This window comes from Tachysurus vachellii, chromosome 14 (assembly GCF_030014155.1).
Source record: "Tachysurus vachellii isolate PV-2020 chromosome 14, HZAU_Pvac_v1, whole genome shotgun sequence".
NCBI classification, from domain to species: Eukaryota; Metazoa; Chordata; class Actinopteri; order Siluriformes; family Bagridae; genus Tachysurus; species Tachysurus vachellii.
The window spans coordinates 14,643,014-14,657,614 of NC_083473.1; the positions used below are offsets into that span (position 1 = coordinate 14,643,014).

General features: G+C 36.6%; 1 protein-coding gene across 4 annotated transcripts; it reads right to left on the reverse strand.

Annotated features, from left to right (window-relative positions):
• Positions 1-1,015: 1,015 nt before the first annotated feature.
• Positions 1,016-13,072, reverse strand: bnip2 (BCL2 interacting protein 2). Of its 4 annotated transcripts, XM_060886403.1 has the most exons (12): positions 12,117-13,072; positions 8,598-8,693; positions 8,335-8,408; positions 7,969-8,151; positions 6,647-6,829; positions 6,401-6,503; positions 6,081-6,212; positions 5,738-5,824; positions 5,541-5,639; positions 4,185-4,220; positions 3,686-3,738; positions 1,016-2,624 (listed from the first exon to the last, which is right to left on the reverse strand). In XM_060886403.1, exons 1-11 carry the CDS (start codon positions 12,467-12,469, stop codon positions 3,720-3,722), a joined length of 1,365 nt encoding a protein of 454 aa, XP_060742386.1. In that variant the 5' UTR covers positions 12,470-13,072; the 3' UTR covers positions 1,016-2,624; positions 3,686-3,719. The 4 variants fall into 4 exon arrangements, with proteins under 4 accessions (XP_060742386.1, XP_060742389.1, XP_060742385.1 ...); XM_060886406.1 differs by lacking the exon at positions 4,185-4,220; XM_060886402.1 differs by lacking the exon at positions 3,686-3,738.
• Positions 13,073-14,601: the final 1,529 nt, after the last annotated feature.

Genomic DNA, 14,601 nt, shown 5'->3' on the forward strand with positions numbered 1-14,601 from the left:
TATAAACCAGAGATCTTCTTTCAGACAGATCAGACCAGTCTAGCCATTTTCCTTTTACCATCATGAACAAAGAGTTTCCATTCGTCACTCTCTTCACAATTTTTCTTTTGTTGTACTTTTCTGAGTATTACTACATAAGCAGATTATCTTGATTGTCTCTCCATTGCCCTACTTCTTACTGAGCCTAAGTAGCTAATTATCAAAATAAAATACATTTCCACAAAGATATATTGCAAAGCCTGGAAGAGGAAAATAGGGCTAATGGAGAGGACAGTGATCATTTATCACAGCTGTAATTCTGATAACATCAACGTCAGGAAGAAAAGAGCATAGCAAACTACTTTTGGAGGACTTTGAATGGAATTGCAATAGTAAGGATCCACTGAACATATATATACTGGCAAAATGTCTTTTTAAAACCATTTTAAAGTAAGGCATCACACCTTGGGTTCAGGAAGTGCTGTTATAGGCTTTAATACTGTTGTTCTTTCTTTCTTTAGTAGAATTGTGCAAATTTGTTTTATGTTCCTATTTAAGTGGACAGTGAGTGTTTAAACAACTGCTAATCAGAACACGCTCATGTCATCTACTGGTTAAAGTGTAAAACTGCAGTTTAATTAACTATACTGAATTCATAAGTAGTCCTTTGGCTGCTCCCTGGACGGGGTCCCCATGAATCGTCCGACATACTTGATTTTGTCACAGGTTTTCTTACGCCGGATGTCCGTCCTGATGCAAGCCTGACTCTTGCAATTGTGGCCACTAAGAGTTAAACCCTCAGTTATAGACTCAGCAAGCTGTTTAGAGTAAAAATTTTAAATTTAAATTGCTTGCTTTGTTCTGGCGAAGTAGAGGTAAGTAATGGCAGCAGCAGTAGAGAAAGATAGTAACTGGCACTGGATTTTCACAGGTATGAAGATGCAGATAATATTGACACCTCTGACCTAAACCATGAAACATTTTAAATGATTACCCACTTATGGTAATTTGGTTAAACACCAAACCTAGCATAATGTAATAGTACTTGTTTATTAGTATTATTGCGCTTTTAAACATACAACAGAAGATCAGAATTAACAGCAAACAGGTGGTACATTCGTTGGTCTGATCTGTTTAACAGAGAACAATCCAAGGGGCATTTATCTCATGCTGCTTCAGCAGCGCAACGATGCAGCAACATTGTTCGCAACATTTCAATACATCACAGAGAAAATAAGGCAATTTGACTGATGACAGATGAAGATGATTAGCTGAAGTTAGTGATCATCACAGGGGGGTAAATTACACAAAGACCAAAATCTAAATCAAAATTTATATTGATAAAAGTAAAAATATTTAAGGTAATGCTACAGAAGCAGGCAGACCAAAAACCAGACAAAAAAACAAAAACAAAAAAAAAAATAATCATACTTTCATGCAGTGAGAGAATGACCTTTAATATTACTATTTTCACTGCAAAATGAATAATGAAACAATTCCAAACACATGAGAATAATCTAAAAGCCAAGGGGATTAAGCAAAGTGCTACTTTAATTATTTAGTGTGAAAATTGTCAAAATATATTTAGCAAATTTAAGATGACTTGATTGTAAGTTAATGTTTTCAGCATTATCAGTCCACCTAAAATTCTACAGTTAATTTAATAATTTTATTTCCCAGATCACTTAAAAAATAAAAACAAAAACAAAAAAAAAAATGGGACAACAAAACTATCAACCACCACCAAGAGTTAGAGAGTTGGCATTAGACAAAACTGCTAAAACTGTGATGTGTACATTCTTTCATAACCAAAGACTCAAACTGAGTGTATGATTATTTGGTGAAAAGTGGTTATCAATGTAATGTCTTAATATAATAAATATTCCAAATGTAATAACTTTAATAAAGACCTGCTTTATATACTAAAGTAACTGCTGTTTGCTGCTGGGACATAATCACTTTAGAAAAGAGGAAGACATTTCTTGTATTGTTAAAGTTTTACTTGCAAGAACATAACACACACTGAACACCCATCCCAAATGTATACAACAGAGATCAACACAATATGTGACTATAAAGTAATCCATTTCTTGAGGATTGTTCCAAAGTACAATACTTTCCTCATACAGCATGTCTTATAACAAGTAACAATTATGATGTGAGATTTCAATAATTCAAAGTAACACCATAAAGGACTGTCCAATGCAAAAAAACAATTATATTTATAGACATATATAGATATATATTAATCTTTTCTCCTTTATCACCATTATAATATAAATATATTTTAAATGTAAAGTAATAGAACATGCATCACCTAACTTGAAAACCAAGTGCCTTGAACATCAGGAAGAAGCAACAGAAATTATTGACAACAATGACAACTGCCTCCGAATTTATACATGTATGATTATAAAAATACTTGAAGCACAGCAATGAGATTTCAACTTGTGTTTGGCACACTAATACAATACAGAATAAAAGTCCCACCATGTAATAGGCAATAGAGTCGTGGAAGGCACATACTTATTTCCCCAGCTGAGAGACACATAAAAACCCACTCTATTTTCATCCAACTCTTCTTTCCTCTTCACCCTCACTCTGCACCTCCCATCTCCCCTTTGCCATGCATTTCTTGGTCAATCCTAAAGGAGAAAAGGGTGAAGTTACAATGTCAGTAGGAAGATTATTGATACAAACAAATGCTATTCACCTTCCTGGCTTTAGCAAAAATCTTATAATACCACATGAATGATGCTTGTGTTTGAAAATGGCCAGACAACAGCATTTACAACGGTCAGATGTTTACTGTCTTCACATTACAGCATTTAGATTTACTAACTGCACTAAGACACAAAAAACATATAACAGTGAGTGTTAGTTTTTTTTTGATCAAGGGGTGTTTTCTTTGGATTTGAGTTAAAGTGCCTTGGTATAAAACAAGCAGAGAATAAATAAATCGGGTTGGAAAATCAGACATGTAGGAAAATTAGACATTAGTTACATGGACCCTTTTCATGTGACCGGTATTGTGTACTGAAGAACTCTGTTGACTTTAAATTAAATTCAGATTCTGATTAACATCAGAAATGAAGAGTAAGTTTTAAGAGTGAGATTTTTTTTCTACATGTGAAATCTAACGTGAAATAAAGGGTATGGTGCAAAATTATTCTGTTGACTGTCACACTTGTCTAACTCAAAGCACATGAAAAGGGTCAATCTTTTACAATAACTGAATGTGCTTAGACAAAATATTCTGATTAATCATGAGCTTAGAATAACAAGCAATTTCAATACTCGTTGCATGACTGTGGTTAACCCTTCTGCATTTACATTTCTATTTTTGGCATTTGTCAGATGCCCTTATCCAGAGAGACATCCTTTTTTTTTCCCCTCTCATTTTATACAACTGAGCAATTGAGGGTTAAGGGCCTTTCTCAGGGATCCAGCAGTTGCAGCTTGGTGGATTTTCCAAGGTTATTGCAGTACAACATACGGAAAGACAAGTTGAACTGGAAGCTCTGCACACACTACATCTCTACAACTTCCTGTACAGGGCTGGGTGGAGCTGATAAAACGTGAGGCATGCAAACCGTTTGTGAAACATGCATTTCAGAAACATGTTACAGAAAACCAACAGACACCATTTGTGACTAAAGTCCTTAAATCCATTCCCTTTAAGACAGAATTTTGCTGCTGTACATACCATTCAGTCTACACTTTACATTGTGGAAATGAGGTCAGCATCCAAATCTGTATCTTTTGTTCAGAGAAAACATGGGCAAGGTGATAAAAATATATATTTGAAGGGAATATGAGTAAAATGAATTCCAGATATTGTCATCACTCCTCCCTCAACTGTCCACACTGTAAATATTAGTGGCCCCTATAAGGAATTCTGTGAAACTAGTTTATATTATTCATTGTAAATGAAAAACTGCACTGAATAGATGAAAATCTATCAGTATTTAAGCTTAAAAAATACTAATATTAGAAACAGCATTGCTTAAAAATCAGGGAATCATCCATCATAAACAAACATGCAGTGCCTGGACATAACAGTCAGCAGTTTATCATCCAGCAGCAAACGTCACATGCGTGGTTATTTTTGATAATGTTCCTCAATACAGTAAGGGTTAGTTTGTGCAATGCAGGTAATTGAGATGGAGACTTAGCAAAAGCCCTGGGGTGAATTATACAGATACCTTTTACGGGTTTTCCTATTTTTTTCTTCATCAAACCTTAGAAGAAGGGCAGGGAGAATGGTTAAAGTACAAGAGAGCTTTTGAAGGTTTAAACAGCCAACAGCAGACAATCATACACTGTACAGTCAAAAAGAGACGTGCTTTAAGCTCCTGGATGCAGACAGAATTCATGTTAAGGTATTACAGCGCTATAAATATGACGAAGGAAATCATCAGCTTTTACATTTTCAGGTCACTATTTCCTCCATGAAAAAGCCATTTGAAGGCAAATGGTTGCTGTATTTAACATACATCAGAGGAAGAATTCTGCCCACTGTGTTCATCCCTATGGTAATAGTATATTAAAAAGTTTGCACTCTATTTTATCCTTCACTTTCATGCTGCTGCTACTATTTGTGCTACTACCTTTGCTCAACAAGGTCAACGTCAGCGCTCACAGTGAACTGATTGCAGATGTCATCTCCTGAACAACTTTCCAGTCAGTCCTAAAGTAGGTGGGACCTTCGTGACATGTCCTCATGCCATTCGGAACCTGCACCAATCTTGCAGGAACTCAACAAGAAGTATTTATAGCCAACAAATGTCTGACATTTATAAAATTATTTGTGCAATTTCGTTTTTGCTTTTAATCAATTACATGCCATACAATTTTTTCCTTCTTCAGAAAACTGTCATAACCAGTATGTTTTACTTGAACAGTATAACTGGGTTTTCCTGACAGTACAATCCAAAATTCTTGATCATACAGCATGAGCTCTTCATCATCCATGTGCATCACAAACACTATCCTGGGCCTAATGACCTCTTTAGAGTGTAAGAGCAGAACACATCAACTAGCTGGAACTAAAGGTAAATTCATGTACTACATGCTGGACATGCCACCTTCTGAGGAATGTATATTATGTGTATTACTGAAAGAGATGCCACTAGAGGGAGTCTGGGCTGCTGCTATTTGTGCTACTACCTTTGCTCAACAAGGTCAACATCAGCGCTCACAGTGAACTGATTGCAGATGTCATCTCCTGAACAACTTTCCAGTCAGTCCTAAAGTAGGTGGGACCTTCGTGACATGTCCTCATGCCATTCGGAACCTGCACCAATCTTGCAGGAACTCAACAAGAAGTATTTATAGCCAACAAACGTCAGACATTTATAAAGTTTTTTGTACAATTTTGTTCCCATGTGTAGTAGGTATATAAGGGAATGATGATAAAAACCTTGGAAGGTGTGACAAACAAAATGACTGTCTAGGCATCCAGATTATAATCAAATGCATTTCAATGTCCCTCTAACTACAAAAAATACCTTAATTAATTCCAATTAAAAGGAAAAACAGCTCTTATGAAATGTACTTACTGCTTGATGCAATCTGGTATCGACACATATTCCATTGGCACAAGTTCAGCGAGGTCTGCCAGACTGTACACAAACTTTATTTTTTGGCTAAATTTGGAACTAAAAAAAATTAACAGACAAATTGAAAGATTGATTAAGTAAATCATATTGTGTATAAAGTAATGTGATTCACTGACAAGCAAAGAATTAAGACTGACCTTATAAAAGGTTTTGTGATGGTCAGGAGTGTGCGAATGAACCAAGAGGGATGGACAATAATCAAAGACTTCAGATTCTTCCTTAATCTAGAAGCATGAAAATGGCAAATCTCAACAACAAAAGAAAAACAAACAAACATAATAGAAAAAATAAACATTTAAAATATTGTTGAAATTGTGAGGACAACCAACTGAGGCACAAAAACAATGTAGATCACAGCAGCATTATTAGTGCATAGTACAAAATTATTTTCTAAACTGAAAAGTTTTTTTTTTTTTTTTACATTTTTTAAACTTTTTAAAATACATCATGTCCCAGACTGAATGAATCAGCAGAACTCACCTCCGGTCTATCTGTTGATAGCACTTCCTCAGCCAGCCTACACTGGGCATCTTTCGGCGTGAGGTGGCACCATTCAAGTACACGATCATGTAATTCTCAGCCACCAGCAGCTCCAGAGTGCCTATTACATACCTGATTCCAAAAGGATAAGTATTATTAAATTCTTGGCAGTTCTGTGTCATTTCTCCTATTTGCTGTTATAAAAGAATCTTTGCTACCAGTCTGCTTCATATATGCTGATAAAGCAAAGACCACATGAAAGCTAGCTGCCTTTTGATGTCAAATGGTTCATCAAAAAAAAAACACGAAGGTGAACTCACTTGAAAAGATGGTCCATGATGTATCTGTAGTTTGGTTGATTGCTCTCGGGCATAAAGCAAACAGCAAAGACGATAATAGCATTTAGTCCATCTCCATAGTAACCTATAAATGTAAAAGGCATGTCTGTAGTATTGGTATACTACTAATAGTACCAGTATTAGTATAGTGTCCCTAATAAAGTGCTCATAGCTTTGGAACTGAGCTTGCTCTAACCTCAGTTATCCCAACCAGGTAATATTACTAACCACCATGACTGATGACCCTTTTGTAGGGCTCAATGGCCCTCATATCTACTCGGTGGTCCTGCTCCCCAATACGAAAGATCCTCCAGCGTCGGCCATCTTCGCGCTCGTCATAGGCTGAATATTCGGTCACTGATTCCACACCTTTTTGCAGCATGTCAGTGCTTTTGGGTTTTGGGAGATCATCTAAAAAGCAGGATAAAAGAGTCAGAGACAAACATCTGTGCATTTGATTTACCTGTAGTTACTACATCTTAAAAATCACTGCTGCTATTGTGCTCTACAAAGAACGCCCTAATGCAAAAGTCAAATTCCTCCCACTTAGATTACTGTAGTGAGAAGCCAAGCATGTTTTATTTTTTATTTATATATTTTAAAAAAAAGACCTTGATTGTTTCAAGTCTATAAATTGTATGTGCTAAGGGGAAAACTCTTTGTATAAACTTGCTTTCTCTTGAAACTCATAGAAAATGAAACTCATAAAAAGTTCAAAGTAAGCACTAGTCAAACTTAGACAATTTATCACTTGAGAAGGATTTCAGATGAAATGTTATAATTCCCTACATAAGCCTTTGAGCAAAAAAAACAACTAGTGTGAATAGATTGATATTTAAATTAAATTATGTTAAATATAACTGCATTTACAGACTTTCTTTTAAAAAACATTTCTGCAAAATTGAATATTTTCTGTTCAAAAAAACAGACAGAAAATACACCAAAATACAATATGAACTTATTCCATGAAATTTACTGGGTGATTCACAAATGCTGATTAGGAGGCATGCAACAAGCATACATTCTGACAACAAAACGGAAAAGAAAAAAATAATAATATAAGGACCATTGAATGAACTAGGAATCACTGACAGTGCTGAATTTGTCAACTGGAAAAAAAATCAAAATAATGAATAAACAATTAAGAGGAATGTGCACAATCAGCTTGGTTGAGATTTCACATTAACAGTCACCCAGGAAACCTTACCAAAGAGGGCAGGCCAGAGGCCTACTCCCAAACACTAGGTGGAAACAATCCATCCAGGACAGAGAGAAGATGGCAGCAAGAGTGGAAACACAAAACAAGAACACTATTCAACCATGAGGTAATAAGTAAGGGCTTCCTGGACTCACTTTCCTGATGGGAGACCACTTAAGAAATGTTGCAGGCCTAAAGGAGAACTGCAAGAATGCCTATGAGCTTAAAGCAATTAAGCTACAGCTAGTAACGTCAACCAGGTGTGTTAGCAGCTCTTTATTTATCTCAAGAGAATCTTAAGATGCAGGCAGACCAGAGAAGATATAAAACGCATTTCTCCGTCTATTCTTACCTTCCCATTCAAATTCATTGCTGTTGTCTGATGGGGTGTCCATGCCGTCCAGGTCCAACTCTGTGCTTTCATCCAGCTCGTCGGAAAGCACCGAGCCCTCACTACGATCGAGGTTCAGACTGATATCTGGGGCCAACAATCTCCGTTTTGTGTTCTTGGCATTGGTCGATTCATCCTGTGGACCTACAGAATAGTTGATAAAGATGATAAGCAATAAGGATACTTAATATTACACCTGAAAATGATGCAATGGCGGTCTGATGTTATGAAATTGCATGCCTGGCAAAGCATTTTATGAGAAAAAAAAATTTACACATAATTTAAAAGTTAGACAAAACATTTTGGCAATATATATATGGCCCATACCAGAATCTTCCTCTCCAAGTGTGTGGCTGAAGAGATGTTCATCAAGCTGAATCTCCCCTTCTTCAGGTAGTGGTCTTCAAATTCAATAAGAAATTAAACTTATAAACTCAGATGTGATACAAAATATGTGTTTAAAATTTAGCACTCCATAGAGGGCACACTAGGTACAAATTACATCCATTAAGATTATATGTACAGTCCTTGGAAAACAGTAATGTAAACAATCTAAATGCACCTTCATTTAACATTTGGTAGTTAATTACCTGGGGAAGTCCTCATCTTGCCACTCTTCTTTAAACTCCATTCCTTCCATTCGCAGTCGAGCCTCTGTTGTGTTGACTGACTCCTGTCGATCAAAACTAAAATACAAAAAGATACAATAACCATAGAGCCAACATGGCTTTAAGAGAGAGTTTTCTTCCTTTGAACCAGAGCTTTTGTTGCCGTTAATGTCTGTGGTTTAGCAGGTCATTCAGACAAACCCTAGGCTTGCTAGGAGTCAATGTGAGTCACTGCTGCTTCCCCACCTGAATCGGGTTAAAGTCAAGTTACGGCTTCCTAGAAAGACTGATTGATTTAAGTGTCCCAGACTCCAAGAGACATGGCATTAGTGCCATCACTGTGATCCGAAAATTACTTAACTACAGACAGGCAAGTGCTGACATACAAGCAAGCTTTAGAGTCTGTACAGTCTAAAGGGTGTACCAAAGAGTCATACAAACTTCCACAGTACTTCATGAAAATTCCGATTACATAAAAGATAATGAGAATTTATTATTTAAACTTTCATCTCTTTAATTGATGAAAAGACCATCAAAACAAATCCTCCCTCACAGTTGCATATTTCTGCAGGGTGTTGTAACTGCAGCAGTTACAAAAGAGGATTAACATATTTGGAAGTTTTGCTGTTTGTAATTAAAGCAATGATAGTTTCGTTGTGCTTCTTGTAGGATGCAGTAACCTATTTCTAGGGTGCTCAGCATTGTACAATATAAACTTTATGGACGTGATATCTGCTACTATATGCTGATTCACACCATCGTTGAATGGTGAGAGAATGAGAATTTTTTTTTTTTATTCACTCTTGGTTTAGAGTTAGTCGCTTTTCTGGGGTTAGGGTTCGTTTTGCTAATTCAAAGAATGTGACAAGAGATATTTTATCATTTTGACAAAAACACACATTTTATAAAAATCATAATTCCATTTGAGTGTTTAGTATTTACACACAACTTGAACAATACTACTGAATACAAACTAAATCCCATCTTAGTCCATTAATAGGTAGGAACAGATGATCCAAAACCTCACATGCCTTATAAGTATGAAACATGAGTGCATTGCTTTTAATTTGTTAGACTGTTGCAAGTATCATTAAACTTATCCAAGAGTAAAAATAAAGAATAAAAAACACATCCACATAACAGCTAGTGTCATTTAAAAGGTGGTCCTCAGATGTGAGGATGGAAGAACACTAACACTGGCTTACTGTCTCACACAGCTAATTATCATGCCATCCATGTACACCATCAGGCACACTGTCAATTCTGGTAGAGATTAAAATGAGGCTGATTACAAACCTTTAACAACGGCACCACCACCATATACTATTGAGAAGTCTATGTTTTTCTTCGAAAAGCAATTCTGAACAGCAGTGAGTGCTGTAAGATTCAATCAAAATGCTATTATAGGACAAACAACATTTTATCTTATAAAGCCTGTTTAATAATTATTTTCTCCTCATGCAGTAATTCAGAGGTTGATTCTTGATTTTTCTGTGTTCTAAGAGAGTACAACTACATGTCCAACGATTTCTAATTTTGTATTTATAACATACGCACGACATTTTGTCATGTTTTTGTGGGTTTTGCTCAACATGTTTGAACTAGATCCTGACACCCTGTCTATTTCAAACAGAAACGGGAAAGTCAAGTAAATAAATAAGACATTTATGACCATGATACTGAATAAAAAATGTTGTTAGAATGGCACAGCAAGTCACAGCTGGTCTCCAATTAAAAAACACTAAAGAGGCTGAAGTTTTAACCCAGGGATGTTAACAGTTCACAGACTGCAGCTATACTGAAGAATTATAACAGTGCACCGCAGAAACACATACTGATGCTTGTCATATATATGCATATAGGTCAAAAGCTGCATACTCATTTGACAGTCTACATGATAAAAAAAACCTGTGCATCAGCAAAATGCCACTGATGACATAATGTAATCTGATTGATTAAGCATGTCAGGCATTTCTATACCTTTTCCAGGATGATCATGGTATCTTTCTAAAGAACAGGTTCCCTGCTGTACCCTGTCTTGCATATGTTAGTGAATTCCCTGCTTTAACACATCTGGTTCAGTAAATTAGCCAATAGCTAAAGTGATCTGATTTTTTAAATGCCACAGCTATACTTCTGTGGGCAGTAAATATAAGGATTGGACATATATACAATGCAGTAACATGAACAAAATGTAAAAATGTTTCAGTGTTCAGCAAAGTAGTGCTCCACCATAATTTTAAATGTTACTCATTTAGTTCAAATATCCAATATAGATTCACATTCTGAGGCTATCATGAGCACAGGCTCACCCGAACTGGACAGCTAAAGATTAGAAAGAAAACAAAATCTGATATGTCTGCAACCATGATAGCCACAGATTCTTTTTCTTGTCTGAAAGGAGTAGAACCTGATGTGGTCTTCTGCTGCTGAAGCCCATCAACCTCAAAGTGTGACATGTTGTGCATCCTGCGATGCTTATATGCTCACCACAGTTAAAGAGTGTTAGCCTGCACTCGGACCACAGCTTCCTAACAAGCTGGAATATGAAGGAGAAAAAATTTCTCTCACTGTTTATGTAACAAATTAAGGTTTACTATAAACTTCCTGTCAACTCAAACCAGTCTGGTGATTGTCCGCTCTCATCAACAATGTTTTTGTCTGCATGTCCTACATTTCCAAGATGAATATATTCTTTCCTCCAAGAGCGTCACACTGCCCTGTGATACAGCATGAGCGGCAGTTCAAAAATATGTGGTGGTGACTGGGAATTGGCCAAGGCGAAATAAAAGTAAAAAATTCATGAACTTGTTGACAGACTCAAATGGTCATCTAAGATTACATGTCTCACTCTGCCTGGGGTCCATGAAGCATATAATTTAACAAAAAAAAATTTCTACAAGGGTCAAGCCCCAGCACAGCCAAGCTGCCACTGCTGGGCCCTTGGGCAAGGCCCTTAGTCCGGTCTGCTCCAGGGGTCCCGCACCATGGCTGACCCTGAGCTCTGACCCCAACTTCCAAAAAAAGGCAGAGATATGTGAAGAATAGAACTCTACTGTGCTGTAATGTAATGCGTGGCAATAATAAAGACTTCTACTTTTTCTTCTAAATGGTACATCTGTAGTTATGAGTAACCCTTTAACTCTTAGCATGGTGCCTCAATTTGGTAACTTTACAACATATTTTATCCACTGCAATACCTTTTAAAGCTTTATTCTTACAGTTTATCTATTATTAAGCACGTCTTATTCGTATATCCATGTAAAACATACATATTAACGGTACAAAAGATTCAATCCAAACCTCAATAACCTAAATAAATAGGTTTAGAAATAAAGACTTAAGATGTGCTATAGCAGTGGAAAGTTTATGTGTGGAGCAATATGACTAAAAAACAACAACATACAAACGTATTATTGCACAGTTAAATCACGTCTATGAAGTAATCCTATGATGAGTGTTTTGGTGATGCACCATATTGATGAGATGACTGACTCTTACCTGCCATTGTGTTCCAGCCCAGAGTGCGCGTGCGGAAGCTTCACTGGGGAGCTGCAGAGTGTCGACTCCCCACTTTGCCCTTTGTGTGAACTTTCTTGCACTCCTTCTGTTTTGCTCGGACTTGGTTGGGGAGGTCGATCACCATTATCCAAAGAAATCATTCGCTCTGTGGCTGTGCAGTCCGCTGTTACTGCGCTCTCGGCAGTTCCTTGTTCAGCGACGCGACTTGACTTGTTTTCCAGCGTCGCACTAATTCCGGGTGTGTCTGATTCACCACTGCTCTTATTAATAACCGCATTATTTTTGTCCGTTCTGTTTAAACTCCCTTCACTCTCGGTCGCATCTGTAGCCATGAGCGAGCTGGACGGGCGTTAATATTTAAGCAAAACAGCCGCCAGCGGCGAAGAAGAAGAGCAGAAGTTAAGGAAGCTACACCAGCCCTCCTGGCCAAAACAATCCAGTGTGACCAGCTAGCTTAGCTTAGCTTAGCTTAGCTTAGCCTAGCTAATCACAGTCAGACTGGAAAGAATTCTTCAGCAGGCCTACCAGCTAGTAAACTAACAATAACACTGATTTTAAACTGTAAACACTTATGATGAACTTACTCGGAATAAGCAACTGTCATGTTTATCTATCATGTGATATATAAAACACGCAGTTTTTCAGTAAAATCCCAGTGTCCTGCTTGTTGAGCTACTTTTCCGTCTCTTCCGTCCTGCAGCAGAAATGTTGACGCCGGTCACTTTTAGTCAGCTGGTATTCGAGTAAACTGCTAACGGACAGGAAATGACAATTAAAGCAAACCGAACAGCAAGTTCTCCGAAACCCATGCGGTCAAAATATTACACAGATTCAACAAATGTGTTTTCTCTTTAAGACATTATTCACTGCTGGACGGAACAGGAGCCGCACTGACTCTCCCATATCCTAAAGCTCGACATCTAAACTACACAGAGCCATAATAAAAGTGTGCGGCGTTTACGCCAAAACAAAAGTCCCTCACCATACCAGTATACTTTACCATATTAGTATCCCTCACCATACCAGTATACCTTACCATACTTTACCATACCAGTATCCCTCACCATACCAGTATACCTTACCATACTAGTATACCTTACCATTTCAGTATACCTTACCATACCAGTTTACCATACCATACCAGTATAACTTTTCCCAGTCTAGCAATAAGCTATACAAATAAACTTGAATTGAACTGAATATCAGTATACCTTACCATATCAGTATACCTTACCATATCAGTATACCATACCATACCAGTATACCATACCATATCAGTATACCTTACCATATCAGTATACCTTACCATATCAGTATACCATACCATATCAGTATACTTTACCATATCAGTATACCTTACCATACCAGTTTACCTTACCATACTAGTATAACTTTTCCCAGTCTAGCAATAAGCTTTAATGGCGAAACAGTGATAACCCCTGAGTTTAGCTGTCCAAAATCTCCTAAAATACTTTCACCTTTGGGAACAGAAATAGGTAAACAGGTTATGAGAGTATCTAAGATTTAAAAAAATATTTTGTTTTAATATAAATAATAAAAAATATATATAATAAAATATATTTATAATAAAAATATATAATAAACTCCACCAATAAGGAAGTGAAAATATAGATTATTGCATGAAGCAAAATAACACAAAAAATTAATCAGCACACCTGATTGAACTAATTGAATTGCCAGCCCTGAGTACTAGTGGGTGAAGCAGGAAAAACAGTCATATGTACAGGACATGGGTGGGAAAATGGGTGGAAACTTTAGGATCAGGAAGGAATTCATGGTGTTTGGGGCTTGTTAATAGAATGAAAAAAATAAATAAAAAGAACAAAAAAGATGGAACAGTAAGAGCAGAGCCTGCTAATGAGCGGACACTGATTTTATTGGTCAGATTTATCATAAATGTAGAACACAATCGCGTACAGCAGGTGGCAGTATTGCTCGCAAAGACTATGACTGCTAATAAACCCAAAACTGTATCTTATTTTGAGGTGAAATGTGTTTTAGACATCATTTATAGCGACTTTCCGTCATACATCTTTACGTGTATTATTATTATTATATAGTTACAAATCTAAATAAAAGTAGACAGTCTCTTAATGTGTGATATTAGTGTTTACTATAGAGGGCTTTTCCCTTTACTCAAATAAAAGTAGTGTTAAAAATGTCATTAGAACAACGACCTGGATAAGAAGGTGTCTACTGGGGGAAAACATCAAGAAGCTAAATTATGTGTTGAGTTTATTGATTTTAAACAAACCTCCTAAAATCTTTAATTTGACCATCGACCAAAACATAGCCCAAGCTGCTCAAACTGGATAAAGCATCTTTACTAGCAGGTAAGTTGTTTTTCATCTCCCTTATTATTGGCCTCACTGTTGTTTTATTTTCTTCAGCACAACATGTCTATGATGTTGCATTAGTAGTGTTGCATTATGCAATTAAAATT